The sequence below is a fragment of the Musca autumnalis genome, unplaced genomic scaffold (assembly GCF_047663935.1).
Source record: "Musca autumnalis isolate F117 unplaced genomic scaffold, ASM4766393v1 scaffold_3, whole genome shotgun sequence".
Taxonomy (NCBI): domain Eukaryota; kingdom Metazoa; phylum Arthropoda; class Insecta; order Diptera; family Muscidae; genus Musca; species Musca autumnalis.
In genome coordinates, this window is record NW_027411866.1 from 128,240,835 (window position 1) to 128,259,563 (window position 18,729).

An 18,729-nucleotide genomic window follows, 5' to 3' on the forward strand; every position below is an offset into this window, starting at 1 on the left:
TAACAGAATTCAAATTTATACTAGATTTCCCAAATGATGAGCCTGGTGTAGAGATTGGCACATGATTCGCCGAATATTGGAAAACGGAAACCCAAGTTGAAAGAAATATCTTGCAGGCATCGAACGAGGTAAATATGATTTTGGCAAATCAATATAATATAACCTTGAAAAGAAAAATAATATCTGGTGATAGAAATCATCTGTGTATTGAATTCTTATTAGTTCAACAAATTACATAATTTTACTGCAAATTTCATTCCTGATTGGTGAAAATCCGAAGCATTGGTGCAAAATGTCATGACAAAAAACTGGTGGTAAATGCCATGACAATAAACTGGTGCTAAATGCCATGACAATGAATTGGTGAAAGCGTATGTCACTACTCCCTAGTAAATGTCATCGGTGATTCACCTAAATTTTCCACCGATGACAAGTCATTTGCACCCATGATTCAACACATGATTTGTCATCGAACATTTTGCTAGTCTGCTATTTTTTTAACTTGTTAATTCTATTTTCCTCTATTCCCAATGACGACATCTTCTATCTTTGTAGAGATATCTTAACTATATAGACCTTTGAAACATCTTCTATCTATATATGTCCTTCAATGACCTAATGAGTCGAACGAGATTTGGATTAAAAAATATTTGTTTGCTACTCGTATTTCAATAAACTCATTTTATTAAAAAAAACTTTTGGATATAATTGCCAGTTTCAAATATATTTATATAATATATTATACTTTTTTAATAATATTTAATATTTTATACTTTTTTCCTTTAACACGATTTTGTAACGGTTCCATTAATTTCATACGAACATTTCAAGACCAGTTTCTTATTTTTCAGTTGGGAATAGACATTTCCGAATAGCCCGTACATAGTGTTCGGACGATAAATGTAGCGCAAAACTCCAGTGTCTGTCGGTACATGAATATTCTTCATAACATATGTACCCACCTCCAGGGGACAGGCTAAACTCATATTGCCAGAATTGGGATTTTTGAACAGGGCATTGCCCAAATTACCAAAGAAACGTATACGCTTCATGTAACGCCAAAAATCACAAACTTTAAATGTGGTATTATAGAAACTTTTCGTCAACTCCTTGCGACCCTCTTTGGTGTATTGGACCAAATAAATGTTCCACATGGGTGTTGGTATGGCTTCCAATACCTTTGTTACCGAAGACAGAGTTTGATTGGCATGTTTCACCATGGTAAAGCGATAATCCGGGGATTCAGTTGTGCGAAATGTAAAAATCTGCATGCGATAACAGTCCTGGTGGTGTTCGAGGAAGATCACAGAATTAAAGGAAATAAGATAAGAGCTGGGTTAATTTATCAACTTACCGCCTTACAAATAACTACCAATTGCTGGATTATGAGAAGTCCCATTAGACAGAATCTCATTGAGTTTGTTATCGGAGCAAATGACGGCATTGGGATTTTATTTAAAAACTAAAAACAAGCATAATGCTTCAATTTCAATGTGAACAAAAGCCCCACCAAGCTTTTACCTATATTTTAGTATTTTTCGCTTTTTTATCGTTTCTTCCAGATTTTTCCAAGCCAAATGCCCGGATGGCTATTCGTTACTCAAATGAAATGGTTTGATTTCATGTGAACACATGGATATAATTGATTTTCGGTAATTGTTTTTTACGAATCCATTGTTTTAATAACTCATTTTGTTTGTTTGTTTGTGTTATCAGAAAGGTTCATCTGTCTGGGGGCAAGCTTTATTGTTAGGTTATGCCGTACGTGAAGCGATTATCATCGTTTCAATGGTTAAAAATAGTTGTTCATGTTGGGTTATTTGAAAATAATTTCTTTAAATATAAAAAATTAAATTTATTGTGATTTACAAAATGGAGATTTGTGGTAATCACACAAACAGTTATTAATTTAAATGTTTCACGGATTGTTAATTTTAAATTATTTATTTAAAATGGTATATTTGTTTTCAGCAGAACTCTACTTTACTTGTTTTTAAAATTCTTGGGGCTAACAATTGTTTCCCTATTTGCAATTTAGATTTTTAATTACAATTATCATTCATGCGATACGTACGCTTCCTCTTCCCACTTCGTTGGCGATTTAAAATTACCCATTGTTAAACAGTCAATGCTTTTAAAGTAATGAACTTTTAGATCTAAAACTGACTTCTGGAAAACATATAAAAACGTTTACCAATGAAAATAAAGTAAGATTTCTAATAACCAATAAAAAAGAAACTCCCTCCAGCAACATTCCTGTTGGTCATTGACCCCCATTTGTGTCATTCATAATAATAACCGACTCAATCAGCCAAATGCATTTGGCTAATATTTTTTGTTCAATTTGCTTTGCTCAAAGTTTTTTCTCCAGAATGAAAAATAGTTTTCTCTTTTTATGGCAGAAAGCCAACTAACGAAACCAAAGAAAGCCATTCAATTGCATGCAAAGTTACATTTATTATTTTTCCGCAATTGCACAAAAAATGCAATAACATTTAAAAGGAAAAAGGAATTTTCACTTGAAAAATAATGCAAAGGATTCAGCCAGTGGTACCAACAAGTTAATACACGGACGAAAAAAAAACGGTCTCTCTAACATATTTTGCAGCAAACATACAAGGTGGCGCAAAAGTAAACTTCCTATGTTTTTTGGCTGTAATTAAAAAAAAAAAAACTTTGATTCTTCTTGTAGATTATTTTTATTTGGTATTTTTATTTTTTTACATCAAGTCCAGAATATAATGTCAGATAAATGGCGGCCACCACAGTTTATTGTCATTTGAGCCATTTTTATGGCATTTTCCATCACTTTGGCCAAAACTTCCGGCGATAGGTCCTTATATTCTTGACGGATATTGTCTTTAAGAGCTGAAAGAGTCTGAGGCTTGTTGACATAAACCCGCGACTTCAAAAAGCCCCACAATAAGAAGTCTGGAGCGGTCAAATCAGGCAATCTTCACGAAATTCAAGTTGTGCCAAAGTCACCGACCGATTATTGGTCAAATAAATAGTCACCAATATTCCGCGTTCTGCAGCAGTGTAGCGCAACGTTCCTTACTAACGTGTATTTCGCATGTGTTTACTACACAAATGTCAAAACAGAAATGACATTAGGAACCAATCACAAAATTTATAGCATTTTCTGAAAGAAGGATTACTTTTGCGCCACCTTGTATATATGTTGTATCATAAAACCAGTGAGGAAAGGATCAAAGTCGGGCGGGGCCGACTATATGATACCCTACACCACTGTGAATATGTAAAATATAAATCGGAGCTATATCCAGATCTTAACCGATTTTGATATAATTTGACACATTTATTTCCAGACCCAATTCAGTCACACATTCCAAATCTTATTGAAATCGGACATATATATCGTGTTTGGAGCATAAAAAAAACGAAATCGGCCGAAAATATATATGGGTGCTATATCCAAATCTGAACCGATTTCGATATAATTTGGCACATTTATTTCTAGACTGAATTCAGTCACACATTCCAAATTTCATCGAAATCGGAAATATATAGCGTGTTTGGTACAGAAAATACGTGAAATCGGCCGAAAATATATATGGGAGCTATATCCAAATCGGAACCGATTTCGATATAATTTGGCTCATTTATTTCTTGACTGAATTCAGTCACACATTCCAAATTTCATCGAAATCGGACATATATAGCGTTTGTGGTACAGGAAATACGTTAAATCGGCCGAAAATATATATGGGAGCTATATCCAAATCCGGACCGATTTCAATATAATTTTGCACACTTATTTATAGACAAAATTCAGTCACACATTCAAAATTTCATCAAAATTGGGCGTATATAGCGTGTTTGGTGCAGCAAATACGTGAAATCGGGCGAAAATATATATGGGAGCTATATCCAAATCTGAACCGATTTTCACCAAAAGCAATAGCGTTCTTCCGACGGCTAAAAAAATGGTATTCCCCAATTTTCAGCGAAATCGGTCAACAAATGCGACCTGTATGTTGCGAACGGACGGACGGACGGACATGCATAAATCGACTCAGAAAGTGATTCTATGTATATCCCTAGAAGGAACTATGGGTCTATCTCGCTTCCTTTTGTATGTTACATACAAATGCACTAACACATAATACCCCTTACCACATAGTGGTGTAGGGTATAAAAATATATGTTATAATAAAAAATATATTTGGATCCAAACATATGTTATGTTAGGGACTGTTGCAAACATATAATATGTTTGGATCCAAACATATTTTATGTTTGCATCCAAACACATTATATGTTTGCTGCATTTTTTTTCTGCGTGTACCATACAGAATATGTACACGCACAATTATACAAGGGTAAAAATAAGTTATTGCACATCAAAAACTAAGTCGAAATAAGGTCTAAGCACTCTATAGGTTGAAGATACACGCAGAGAACAAATATGATATTAACTTAAAATATATGAAGGGAAAAATATTTATTTTAAATACAAACGCATGAAAAAATGCCTCTCTAACATATGTGCCAAACATATATTTGTTTGCAATCAGTCCCAAACGTAACATAAGTTTGGGTCCTGCAAACAAATATATGTTTGGGTGCAAACAAATACAAACCCAAAAGCCACAACAAAATTAACACATCCACCAGTGGGAGCTCTCTGAGAGCAAGGGAGCGTAAATTTCAATGTGAAACACATTGAAATGTATTCTCACTTGCTTTCAGTCAACGCTCACTGGCTATTTCAAACATATACACACATTTATAAATTGTGGTGGTTTATTGAAAGGCATAGAAAAAAAGCAAAAGCGACAACAGACACATACATAGGTACATAAAAAATTTCAAAGAAATACATAACAGACTTTAATAAAAGAAAAACTGAATGAAATAATTTATAAAAAGTCGCACTTTTAGAAAGAAAAAAATTATACAGAAACATCGTTGAACGTTCTCCTTAGTTGTGAAATAAAACACATTTTCCTCAAAGTTGAAATCATCAGCGGGAAATCGGCATCTGGAATCAAATGATTATGTAATGTAATAAATAGGTACATCCATTTTTCAAATATGCATATGTATGTATATAAAAAATATATTGATGTAATTACCAATATTAAATGCGATTTCTTCCTTGTCCAATAGAATATTTCCATTCACTTTTTGATTCAATTATAAAATGTATTGGACATTTAATAACTAAAAAGCACCATTTCTTTAAGAAAAGACAAAATACTAATTTATACACTCAGTTTAAACTCTTTACTCAATGATTGTATTTAAACGACTGAAGAGAAAAAGAACAACATAATTATTATTTCTTTTCCTCTTCGCTTGCTACGTTGGTTAACAACAACAAAGCACGAAACACACGTGTTTTACCGCACCACCCCACCAAAGCTTCTACGTCTCCTATTACACCATACACACAACTCTTTATTATAAAACAGCATTCCGCAGACGCGAGAGCCCTGTTGTTACTTTCTTTGCCAAAAATCCTCTCTCCACCCATAAAAATATGTTCTAACATAAAAAATATGTTGGTACCCAAACAAATAAAATTGAGATATGTTACAAAAATTTGCAAACATATATTTGTTTGTACACAAACAAATTATGTTTGGATCCAAACATATATTTGTATGCAATCAGTCCCAAACAAATATTCGTTTGGATCCAAACATACTTCTAACATATATTTTTCTGCGTGCATACATTGGAAGATTCTATATGTAACATTGTTCCTATAACAAAATTGTTTGTCACACACGGTGCGCCTTAACTAAATTTAAATCAAAGGTGATTACACCTGGGAAGGTTTTGCGGATTCAGAAACTACAGTGATCATAGATGAGAAAAAATCAAAAAAAAAATAGCCGTAGGAATTTTCAAATAAAGTTCCCATTTTTAGAGGTTTTTTCTTTTGTTTTTACGAATTTCTTATTTGAAAATTTTGCCTTTTAGTATTATTTTTTTAATTTTTTTTAATCGAGCTTTATGATCTATATTGAAAGTGAAAAAGTTTTCAGAATTTTGCTAGGAAACGGCAAGCTCTGTCGAAATGGCACTAAAGAAAATGTTGTAGCAGTGAAAATTCTCTACAACATTTTCTTTAGTGTTACTTCGACAGGGCTTGCCGTTTCCTAGCACAACCTTAGGATTTGTAGTCGGAAGCACACGCTTTGTGCCACCGTACTCCCCTGCAAACATTTTTTCAAATTTTTAATCGCTTAAAGATAATCTGCGATTCGCGGGGAAGATCAATTCAATCGCGGAAGAGCGCGCCTAATGATAACCTGCGAATCGCCGACATAAAGTAACTGTGTCCGGGAAGCGAATCGCGAGGAAGAATCGCAGATTAATCATCTGGATGATCTTCAGAAGATCAACATGTAAAGAAAAATTAAAAAAAGAATAGAACAATTGTTTTTTGTTTCTTTTATTTGTTGTTTTGTTTTCTGCTTTTGTTTTCTTTTCTGCTTTGTTATGGTTTTTAATTATTCCTTTATGTTGTGGTTATTTGTTATAGGCACTGTACTCAGTACTGTTTCCTCAGTCACTATGTTGTCTTTTGGTTAAACTTGGCAAAACCTGGACATGTGTGGTTTGTCAATACTCATAATATAATACGTTTATATCAAAGTTCTGTAGAAAGTGTATATGAGAATTATATGCAACAAAATCAAAAATTTTAGTAACAATCATCTGTTGCTCTTCCAGAAGAGTCTTCTGTGATTCCCAACGGCGATCATTTGAAAAATGTAAGAAAAAAATGTAAACAATCACCCAATGATCGCCGTGGGGAATCACAGAAGATTAATCTAAGCGAACAATCTTCCAAAAATTGAAAAAATGTTGGCAGGGTCATTACTTAGTAAGTAGTAATATAAGAAGTTATTTTTGTTTACATTACTTTGTAATTGGTTACATAATGACTAACGGATCCGAATTTTTGCTGGGTTAAATTCATTTTCATGTATAAAATTGCTACAACCAAATTTTTTAAACTTAAATAATGTGGCGCTAGAATGTAAAAAAAAATTCAACAATAATGGTAAAGACCAAAATTCTTTTACAATTCCGTTTGAAAAAAAAAATTTGCGCGCACGTCTACGATTTTTGGTATAGAGGTTAAGGAAAAAATTGGTTTCAAATCCGTTCGCGTTGGCCGATGCGCGCAGAAGTTATAGCGGTTATTGTTCTCATATAAAGAAATGTTTTTTTCAAAATGAATTATTTGTTTTTATGAGAAAATTGACATGTACATGTTAAAATATTTACAAAATTTATTTTTATTTTTGTGGAAAATCGACAAATAAATATTTAAATATTTTGCTAAAACCCCATACAATAATGAATGTATTCTGCTAAAACTTCATCAAGAAATGTGGTTTACAATCACGAAGGCTTAGTTTCTTACAGGGATATCTTATAAGGATAGGAAATTAATAGTAATATAGAAATCATTCAATACAATACAATCATTCAAATATGAAAATTAAAAGAATGCCATTGGTTGGTGCGCATTCGACATTGGATACAGAGAATCAATCTCTTCAAATATCTGTGCATGCTGGTTTATAATAAAGAGCTGTGTGCATGGTGTAATAGGAGACGTAGACGTTTTGTGATGTGTATGCGTAAAACACGTGTGTTTCGTGCTTTGTTGTTGTTAACCAACGTAGCAGGAGAAGAGGAAAAGAAAAAATTGTATTAATTATGTTGGTCTTATTTCTTCTGTGTTCTAGAGACAAACGTTGAGTAAAGACGGTAATGTGAGTGAATAAATAAGTGCTTTGTCTTTTCTTAAAAAATTTTGCTTTTTAGTAAATTAAATGTCCAATAAATTTTATAATTGAAACAACAAATATTTTTTTCGTTTGTTTTTTTTATTGTTGAAGATTCAATCTCATTTGATTGCTTGAGTTGGAGAAGTTGAGAGAAGTTGAAGTTGAGCCATTGCACTGTGGTTTAGCTTGTATGGGAGAGAGCGACAAAAATATTTCTAATCAAGATATCGATCTCAAAATTTTACAGTAAACTCGTAGTGACTAGAAGATAATTTTCCCCAAAATTCGTCAGGATTGGCCCGCTTTTAGATATAGACCCCTCATAACGGAACTTCCAGTTTTTTATTAATTTCAGGATTTTGTCTACATATTCAAAGTTAATTCGCTGTAATTTGACATTTTGTGTTCTTTGGTGATATTAAACATCTTGCGTAGGTCCATGGTCGATAGAGGTCCATGTTTTGGTATACCCCCATGTAGACGTTTCTCCCGTTTTTTATAATTTCACGATTTTGGCCAAATTTCCAACTGAATGTGCTGCTATTTTACATTTCTAGTTTATAAGTTGTGTATTGCCAAAATTCATCAATATATGTCCACATTTTGATGTAGTCCTATATCTTGTTAACTCCCGATATTTGGCACTGTGTGGAGCTTAGATCTACGCAGGACTTCCGTGTTTTTACTTTCAACGGCAGATAATTCTTGAAGTGACATGTATGTTTCAAAAATAATGGTGTCTTTTATAGCGATAGTGTATACGATCTTACCAGGGTTTAAAATGCTAACGCCATATTAGCAAAAGCACCGAATTTTTGCAGCTTTGCCTGCTAAAATTTCTTCGAAATATGTTTAGCAACAATGAACAACGGCAACATGTAGCAACAAATTTCACAAAAATATTGCTAGCGATGCTGATGCTATTTGATATCGTCGCTGTCATAAAATAGTATCATACACGCATACTCATATTTTGCAGCACACATGATCAACACATATCAGAAAAGACAATAAGCAACAAAGTTTCAACGGCTTAGCCAGGTTTTCAGCAAACAATTGTTTTTGATATCAGGGTTACCAGTGTAATGCATTAAAAATCACGATATAATTATTTCCAATTTTTCGTTCAAAGCTCATGTGAATTTTTGGTGAAGCCGTTTAATATATATTTTTTTTATTTTTAAACAATAATTATTAGTATTCTTTAGGTTCTACCATATGATGGAGACATTTTGACATTAAATGCTACATTTTTTATTACTGCGTTGGCAACTCTAATCAGAAAAACACACTCTGTTGCTATTTTCCTGCGACGTATGGTCAGCCGACTGCTAAATATGTAGCGTGGTTGTCGATTATGCCTAACGAAAAAAAGATTAGGCGTCGAAAACGAAATAAGTAAAAATGCACAAAAATAAATATGCGCTTGGTTGCTTATTTAGCCATGTGTGTCAATATTGTGTAGCAGTTGAAGTGTACCGCTAATGCTAATGGTTTTAGATGCTGGCTTTTAAACCCTGGATCTTACAACTTAGAGAAATCATATCTCGCAATGCTGGCATTGACAAAGTTTTTTGAACACCATATTTCAAAACATACAAATGTGAAAACACAAATTCATAAAGTAGTCCCAAAAACATAATTTTTTATAAAAAAAGATCGAAACAAAATGCAAAACACCAACACCGATTGCTTGAAAACACCCAAAAATCCTATACTAAACATTCACAAAACTCGGAGTATACTCAGTATAATGAAAACTGAAAACCGCTCGCAACTTTCGGCAGACGAGATAATTTTTTTCTAATTCCGGACACTTCCACGAACATTTAAGTAAAAATAACGTGAGGATCCGCGAGGATCCAAGGTACTAAAAGTCTATTTCTTTTCACAATATTAAATTAAAAACTCTCACAAAATTACATTTCAAAAGAGATCAATTTTACTACAAAATAAAGATACAACTTTATGATGTTATCAATTAAAAACAATAACAATACCATTAACTTTAACTTCCATTTCTTACTATAGTAATTTTACACATTACTTTTTTGTGATATCAGTTGAAACTTGTCACTACGTTAATGGAAATTTCAATGTCTCAATTTCTTCAAATGGAAATGCTCACTTCTGTGGCTCTGCTTTAGCAAGTACCGTTAGAAGTTGTAAAAAGAAAGCCGAAATACTACAATTTGATGTGTCTACGAAAGATTTGAATAGTTACAATCATAATTTGTAGACATCTATTTTGGTATTTTTGTCGCGGGCTGGGACCACAGTGCATTGGGGGAATACTCCAACTCAAGCAATCAAATGAGATTGAATCTTCAACAATAAACAAAATAAACAAAAAACAGGGGAGGCACGCTCAGGGGAACTTTGTACCTATGTGTCTTTGTTGCTTTTGTTTTTTTCTATGCCCATCAATAAAAAACATCACCATTTATAAATGTGTTTACATGTCAGAAATAGCCAGTGAGCGCATGATGAGAGCAAGTGAGCGCTTGCTGAGAGCAAGTGAGCATGCATTTCAATGTTATTCACATTGACATTTACGCTCCCTTGCTCTCTGAAAGCGCCCACTGGTGCATCTGTTTCTTTTTTTTGTATTTGTTTGCACCCAAACATATAATTTGTTTGCACCCAAACATATATTTGTTTGCAGGACCCAAACATATGTTATGTTTGGGACTGCTTGCAAACAAATATATGTTCGCTGCAAAATATGTTTGGGACATATGTTAGAGAGACCATTTTTTTTTGTGTGCATATTTCGATGTTTAACTTCAAGAACCGTGGAAGTGCCTCCGCATTCTATTTTAGGTAAAAGACCCATATTATTCGCGAATCTCGGTAATTTATGACACGATATTTCGCGAATTAACTAAGCGCGCATAAAGGATTCCACACGAAGGACAAAACGCCTCTGTAACATACACTGCCGCTCACTTGAATGGAACCCCCCTGCAAAATTTTATTCAAGCTGAAGTTTTTAAGTTTTATTATATTTTGCTTCATGTGTTTGGAGTAAACATAGTCACTCATTTGCATTCAAATCTAATTTGTATAAGAATTATACAAGGAAATTTACCACTGTAGAATATGATGGCCTCTCTAGGATATCCGCATTTCTTTTCAAAAATTTTAGTTTTGATGACTCAAAGTGTACAAAAGTTTATAAAATTTAAGTATTGATGACTCAAATTTTATAAAATCGTGATGAAATTGGCACTCGGGATATACGAAAATGCTTCTCACTACTGGAAATGCCTGTTTTAGAACTCCTTTGTAAATTTTCGTGCGCATTTAGAGTGAAAGAATTTGACACTTTTCACCTAGTACTAAGTTTCATATTACTTTCATGTATCAACTCGAAAAAGAAGGAAAAAAATCATCAAAAAAATGGTAAATATTTTCACATTTTTTTAGCAAAATTGATACTTATATTTTCATGATATGTAATTTGTGCTTTTGATGTTATCTCTCTAAAATTATGTTTTGAGGGACAATTTTGAAAAAAATCAGATGAAGTTCACTTTAACCCTAAAACGTGTTTTTCATTTTTAAAGATTCCTGGCGATTAGATAAGATTTATAGATTTCGTGTATTCTGAGACCTATAGTAAAATTTTATGGCGAACAATTTTATAGAATATTTGGATTTGATAAAGGAGTTTTTGAAAGATTTTCGAAAAAAGGACCAAGAAGGCCCCTTTGGTGAACTGCATGAGGGTTAAAAAAGTTGACAACGACACTATATACCTAAAATGCAAGGATTCCAAGATATCTTAACTCGAATATTTCGAAAAAAAAAACTAGAAATGGGCGGAATTTGCCCCGCCTACTTTGGTTACTTTCCGATGTAAACTTTAAAAACGCCGATACACGTGTCTCTTACTTTTAGCTGGAATTTTGTTGTACAGTGTTATTAAGCACCTCTTAAAAAGTCAAGAAAAAATCACAGTGATTTTCATTGCAATTTTCAACAAATAATTTAGAGTGCAGTGGCTGGATTCTTTTTCTATGAAAATTGGAAATGAAAAATGCATATTTCCTTTATAATTTTTTCATTTGACAGTTTTTTTTTTAGTTTTTTGAGCCCCAGGTCTATAAAATGTACGGTTAAGCCAAAAATCGGAAGAGAACATAAAACAGTTTTTATACATTGATGCCAACACAACTTCCGCGTAAATAAATTTTAATGGTCGATATTATGTTTCAGTTTCAGTCATACTATATAGAATATGTTAACAGTTAGCTAATTCTGAAAGGGTAAAACTCGGATTCATCGATTGTAAAACATTTTTGGTTTCTATCGTATATAGGGGACCCGGCGAACTTCGTCTCGCAGTCTGTTAGATTTTTGGTTTGTTAGAGCTCATTTAAATTTGCGTTTTAATAAATTAACCTATTTCGAACAGAGGGATCCGATCACTCCGATACTTGATAAAAGTAACCACCTTCGTCTTCATTTCTTTCTGACTTCTCTGTTTAAAGTGAACTTCCGAATTCGAAAGTCCGGAATTTAATCATAGGTGAACACGGAGAGTGCATTTGTATGCAGAATCCTAATTTAAATTAGAGGTACGCTCTGAATTAGATGCAATGGCTCTGGTAAGACGGTCAACTGCGGTAATTGTACCAATATAACAAATTAATATGTCGCCCGATAAAAAATATTTGTCCATAATTCGATCAAAACATCTTCAGTACCTCCTATTTCTTGCTTTTTATACCATCAGTCTTTAGGCTAAATGTGCCTCATCGATATAATAGTTTTAGACCCCAAGAGTGTTTGGACTAAGTTTTTTCAGGCAATTTGGAGTTGATTTAGCCCTGTACGCCAGTCTGGCAGGTGTGCACGATAACTCTCGAACGGATCAACCGACCCAAATTTTGAACTTCGTAATACCTTGCCCAAACTTAGTTTATGTTCGAAGTTGACCCATATCGGTCCACTCCTTCGGGTACCTCCCCCACAAAAGTTCGAAATTTTTCTGTAAAATGGTGTGAACGATAACTACTGAGGGCGCAATCGATATGGTCCAAACTTTGCAAATCGTATTACACCTTCCGTATATGGATCGGTTTTGAATATGGACCATATCAAACTACTCCTTCGTGTACCTACCACACACAATTCGGAATAAATGTAGTTTAGGAGCTTCTCTCGGATGGTTTTGACATTTGTTTTCAGCAGATTGTCCTTGCGGCCCCTTTACCGAGGTACATTTTTTTTGGAGGCAATTCCATACTTCCTGAGATACTGGCATAAAAACTCCAAACAACCCTGACGGCACCATCTAAAATGCCAAATCCTGAAGATAACTTTCTCAGGGAGTTTCTGATTGGTCCAAACTTTGCACATCGTATTATTTCATCCAGTCCAGTCGGTCCAGTCCTTCGGGTACCTCCCTCACAAAATTTGGCAAAAGTGGACTTTGAGGACTCGTCTCGGATCTATTTAATTTTTTTTTTTGTTGAAGGTTGGTTTTGCGATTCCTCTTACAACGGTTCATTTTTTTCCGGAGTAAGTCCATGACACCCTGCCGGCACATAAGTACTTAAACTGCTGTACTTAAACTATGAAGGAAAACTCTCAATTTTTTCACAATTTTTTCCAAACTTGGTTTAAACTTGTGTTTGCCTCACTTTTGTTGTTGGTCAAAGGCTGAGGGTACAGCTGACTAATACTTTCTTATTTGTTTCTTTCCAATTTTGAATATCATACCTTTTCGATATACATACATATGTTTGTATTTGATCATTTGCAATTGCGTCCCAGCTCTGCGGGAACTAAACTGATTGAATTCATACTCCTTTTCAGTGGGAATATCACTTTTTAGTAACATGATAGGACCTAGACAGTATCAATGTATATCTGGTGCCGCCCAAATTTTATACGACATAAGTCGAAAGTAGATATATGCCACAACCTCATTTCCAATGAAATTACCTCCGAGCTCTAGATTTTTCAAATAACCCACCAATTTTGTGGATTTTGTACTTTTTTCCTCAAAACTGTGGAAACCATTTCCTGCGTTATCATATTCATCTTTTTAATCGGAATCAGACCGGAACTACTACTAATCTTTACAAACTCTAAACTAAACTCTCTCTTTTTATTAACAAAGTTTTCGCTGTTAATTTTCTAAAAAGACGATTAAAAATAAATGAAAATCGATTTGATAGTGAATAAAAAAATGTCTATACAACTTTCAGAAACTGACAAAACAGAGTAGTACAATGGACCCTGACAATTGGTGCATATAGAATTTTTGCCAAAAATTGCAAAAAAAAAAGTGGCACGGTATACTCCTAACATGAAGCTACATAGAAATGTGTCAAAAATATTATTTGCTTCTATTTTATCCCTCTTTCATAATCCATCAGATTTTTGTAGTAATTATTTGTTGCGTTACACAGTGTATGGAGGATAGGTGTGTACTTTACTCACAACTTTATAACTTTCAGAACTTTAAACACTTTACTTAACATAATCACTTGTTACAAAATGTTAAATTATGTAATTAGTAGACATTTCGCAGGCTACTTAGTCTTACAGTCATACTAAGTCATTAACCAAACATTAATTTTAATAAAATCAGTAGTTTTTAAAATAAAGTTATGGAAGAGGATTATCACCAAGGAATAACAAGTAAAAAATAAATCTCTGTGGACTTTTGCAAAAGCACAGAAAATGATGAATGTTCGTCTACCAACTTTTATTTGGCTTAACTTATTCGACAACGAAAAATGCGTTTTAGGGGTAATTAGGAACTGAAAGTGGGTAATTAATGAATTTAATAGGAAAAAATTCGATATGGGCATCTGAAATGCCCAAATATTTAACTCTCAAAGATTTACGTTGAGGGTTACGCCTTTGGCTATTTCAGGTGACGATATGTTTAATTTCAACTATATACAAATTATGCAGAACTTTTCATCTAGAATCAAAAATCCAATCAAAAGCAATATTCTCTTAAAATATCGACAAATAAATGAAAAATACATTAACTTGATCAAAGTACCTTGTTATATACTAACTGTGGCACTTCTTCCATCTTCTAATCCAATTTAAGTTCACATTTTAAGTGAATTTAAGTGTTCTTAAATTGGCTTTCTTTCAGTGAACAATAATGTCATGGCAACACTTGTGGCAGTTTTGCAAGGCATGGTCGATGGTTGTCGATTGCCTTTGATGCCACCACTTACATAGCTTATAGGAAGGAATCAACAAACAACCAATCATACACAGACACAGAGCCGAGCATTTATTCTAAGGCTTAACGGTTTCTTTTGGAATTACGTTCAAATATCAAAAAAAGAGCCTTCTCTAAGAAAAATGAAAAGAAACAAAAACAAAGCAAATATTTTTAGAGGCGGTAATACCGGAAAACAATTACATTAGAGGTAGTAAACCTCGGTAAAGGAAAACAAGAAAAAAAAATAAAACTAATAGAAACTAGGTTTCATTAAAATGGCATGGAGGAGAAACTCTTCATTCGTCCTGCTTTGACTTCTTCTTGTTATTATCCATGCATTTATTGCCTTCTAGCAGTCAAAGTTCAATTTTGATTTTTCCATTTTTTCATAATGGGGTCAAAAGTTTTTTTTCTGGTTTACTTAGAATCAACAGCAACCATTCATTAAAGAGCCGCGTTTATTTGCTCCCTAGGTTTATTAAGAGGCAGCAAAAAACTCCTGCCACACCAAAGGAAACAATCAAATGAACGGTGCGGCAATGTTATATTTTGCGCGCTTTCCACCACACTTCATTCTTCTTCCATCAATCGTTCAACGTTTCATCCTTGAAGCATTCAATCTTTGTGTATCTACTAACCACACGCTTGGTTAAATATTCGTCCGTTTGGTCTCTAAGTACGCCCCGACCATGTTTCAAAAGTTAAACAAAGTTGAAAGTGAATAATTTGCATATGGCTTACTTAATCATTGACCAAATCCCTTAGAGGCAGACGCACACACACAATTTATATGTTCGACAAACGAGCGTGCAAAAAAGAAAAGAAAACGAAAGCAATCATAATAGAAGTTTTCTATGCAAAACTCTTGCCTTCCCATTTCCGCCATAAAGGTATACAAATGGATGGATAGATGGTTGTTTGGTTAGTTTGATGGTTATTAGCCCCAAATCGTTTGGTCTGTCTCAACATTCGCTTACAAGAAAATCCTCATATTGGAAAATACAATTACAAAATTGTAGGTTAACCTCCAAAGCCATATCTCCGTGTATATGTAAATTTGAAAGTAAAATTAGAAATGTTCGGCGTTCTGTGTTTCATTACGTTACGCAATTTCCCCATTGGATTATTCTAAAAATGTTGTAAGCGGATATGTCTGAAGATGGTTGAAATTTAAAAAGTGTAGAAATTAAATTTTGAGTACTTGAATTCAATTGGTAGCCGCAGGATTTTTGGAGCTTTGGGACGTTATGCCAAGAAGCATGACCACGAAAAATATCGTAATCAGAACCACTTTCTGGGACCTTTTTAGGAGAAAGGTTAAGACCCTTGCTAGCTGAAAGGGTGCTTCGTAGGGCTATTACTAGCAGAAAGAGCGAATCGTACGACTTTTTCTAGCAGAAAGGGAGCTTCGTAAGACCCTTTCTATAACAAAGGGTGCTTCGTAAGATCATTTATAGCATAAAGGGAGCTTCGTAAGACCCTTTCTGGCACAAAGGGTGTTTTTAATACCCTCTCTAGCAGTAAGGGTGCTTCGTAAGACCCTTTCGTAAGACGCTTTGTAGCAGAAAGGGTGCTCCGCAAGACCTTTTCTAGCAGAAGGGATGCTTCGTAAGATCTTTCTAGCAGAAAGGGTGCCTAGTAAGACCCTTTCTAGCAAAAAGGGAGCTTCGTAAGACCCTTCCTAGAAGAAAGGGTGCTTCGTAAGACACTTTCTTGCCGAAAAGGTTGCTTCGTAAGAACCTTTCTAGCAGAAAGGGAGCTTCGTAAGACCCACTCTAGCACAGAGGGTGTTTCGTAAGACCCTTTCTAGCAGTAAGGGTGCTTCGTAAGACCCTTTCTAATAGAAAGGGTGCTTCGTAAGATGCTTTGTAGCAGAAAGGGTGCTCCGTAAGACCCTTTCTAGCAGCAAGGGTGCTTCGTATCATCCTTTCTAGCAGCAAGGGTGCTTCGTATGACCCTTTTTAGCAGAGTGGGTTACTTCGTATGACCCTTTCTATGGGTTATTTCGAAAGACACTTTTTAGTGAAAAGGGTACTTCTTAAGACCCTTTCTAGCAAAAGGGTGCTTCGTAAGACCTTTTCTAGCAGAAAAGGTGCTTCGTAAGACCCTTTCTAGCAGAAAGGGTGTTTCGTAAGACCCTTTCTAGCAGAAAGGGTGCTTTGTACGACCCTTTCTAGCAGAAAGGGTGCTTCGGAGGACCCTTTCTAAAAGAAAGGGTGCTTAGTAACACCCTTTGTAACAGAAAGGGTGCTTCGTAAGACCCTTTCTAGCAGAAAGGGTGCCTGGTAAGACCCTTTCTAGCAGAAAGGGTGCCTGGTAAGACCCTTTCTAGCAGAAAGGGTGCCTGGTAAGACCCCTTCTAGCAGAAAGGGTGCTTCGTAAGGCCCTTTCTAGAACAAAGGGTGCTTCGTAAGACCCTTTCTAGAACAAAGGGTGCTTCGTAAGACCCTTTCTAGAACAAAGGGTGCTTCGTAAGGCCCTTTATAGAACAAAGGGTGCTTCGTAAGACCCTTTCTAGAACAAAGGGTGCTTCGTAAGACCCTTTCTAGAACAAAGGGTGCTTCGTAAGGCCCTTTCTAGAACAAAGGGTGTTTCGTAAGACCCTTTCTAGAACAAAGGGTGCTTCGTAAGACCCTTTCTAGAACAAAGGGTGCTTCTTAAGACCCTTTCTAGAACAAAGGGTGCTTCGTAAGACCCTTTCTAGAACAAAGGGTGCTTCGTAAGACCCTTTCTAGAACAAAGGGTGCTTCGTAAGACCCTTTCTAGAACAAAGGGTGCTTCGTAAGACCCTTTCTAGAACAAAGGGTGCTGCGAAAGACCCTTTCTAGAACAAAGGGTGCTTCGTAAGACCCTTTCTAGAACAAAAGGTGCTTCGAAGGACCCTTTCTAGAACAAAGGGTGCTTCGTAAGACCCTTTCTAACAGAAAGGGTGCTTAGTAAGACCCTTTCTAACAGAAAGGGTGCTTAGTAAGACCCTTTCTAACAGAAAGGGTGCTTAGTAAGACCCTTTATAACAGAAAGGGTGCTTAGTAAGACCCTTTCCAGCACAAAGACTCTTAAGACCCTTTCCAGCACAAAGACTCTTAAGACCCTTTCCAGCACAAAGACTCTTAAGACCCTTTCTAGGGTGCTTCGTAAGACCCTTTCTAACAGAAAGGGTGCTTAGTAAGACCGTTTCCAGCACAAAGACTCTTAAGACCCTTTTTAGGGTGCTTCGTAAGACCCTTTCTAGCAGAAACGGTGCTTCATAAGACTGTTTCCAGCAGAAAGCGTACTTCGTAAGATCCTTTGTATCAGAAAGGGTGATTCGTAAGACCCTTTCTAGCAGAAAGGCCGCTTCGTAGGACCCTTTCTAGCAGAAAAGGTGCTTCGTAAGACCTTTCTAGCAGAAAGGGTGCTTCCTGAGACCCTTTCTAGCAACAAGGGTGCTTCGTAAGACCCTTTCTAGCAGAAAGGGTGCCTGGTAAGACCCCTTCTAGCAGAAAGGGTGCTTCGTAAGACCCTTTCTAGCAGAAAGGGTGCCTGGTAAGACCCCTTCTAGCAGAAAGGGTGCTTCGTAAGACCCTTTCTAGCAGAAAGGGTGCTTCGTAAGACCCTTTCTAGCAGAAAGGGTGCTTCGTAAGACCCTTTCTAGCAGAAAGGGTGCTTCGTAAGACCCTTTCTAGAACAAAGGGTGCTTCGTAAGACCCTTTCTAGAACAAAGGGTGCTTCGTAAGACCCTTTCTAGAACAAAGGGTGCTTCGTAAG

The 18,729-nt window shown here is 35.3% G+C and overlaps 2 protein-coding genes across 2 annotated transcripts in view; both read right to left on the reverse strand.

The window, feature by feature from the left end:
- Nucleotides 1-18,729, reverse strand: part of rdgA (retinal degeneration A) — a 734,186-nt gene that overhangs the window by 348,512 nt on the left and 366,945 nt on the right. The gene's annotated exons all lie outside the window — the stretch shown is intronic.
- Nucleotides 771-1,586, reverse strand: LOC141400072 (uncharacterized). The gene is made up of 2 exons (XM_073979487.1): nt 1,355-1,586; nt 771-1,283 (listed from the first exon to the last, which is right to left on the reverse strand). Exons 1-2 carry the CDS (start codon nt 1,442-1,444, stop codon nt 783-785), a joined length of 591 nt encoding a protein of 196 aa, XP_073835588.1. The 5' UTR covers nt 1,445-1,586; the 3' UTR covers nt 771-782.

Coding starts and splice junctions, on each gene's coding strand:
- LOC141400072 (XM_073979487.1), bottom strand. CDS start 1,444: ATGCCGTCATTTGCTCCGATAACAAACTCAATGAGATTCTGTCTAATG. Junction 1,284..1,354: donor TGGTAGTTATTTGTAAGGCG/GTAAGTTGATAA, acceptor GAACACCACCAG/GACTGTTATCGCATGCAGAT.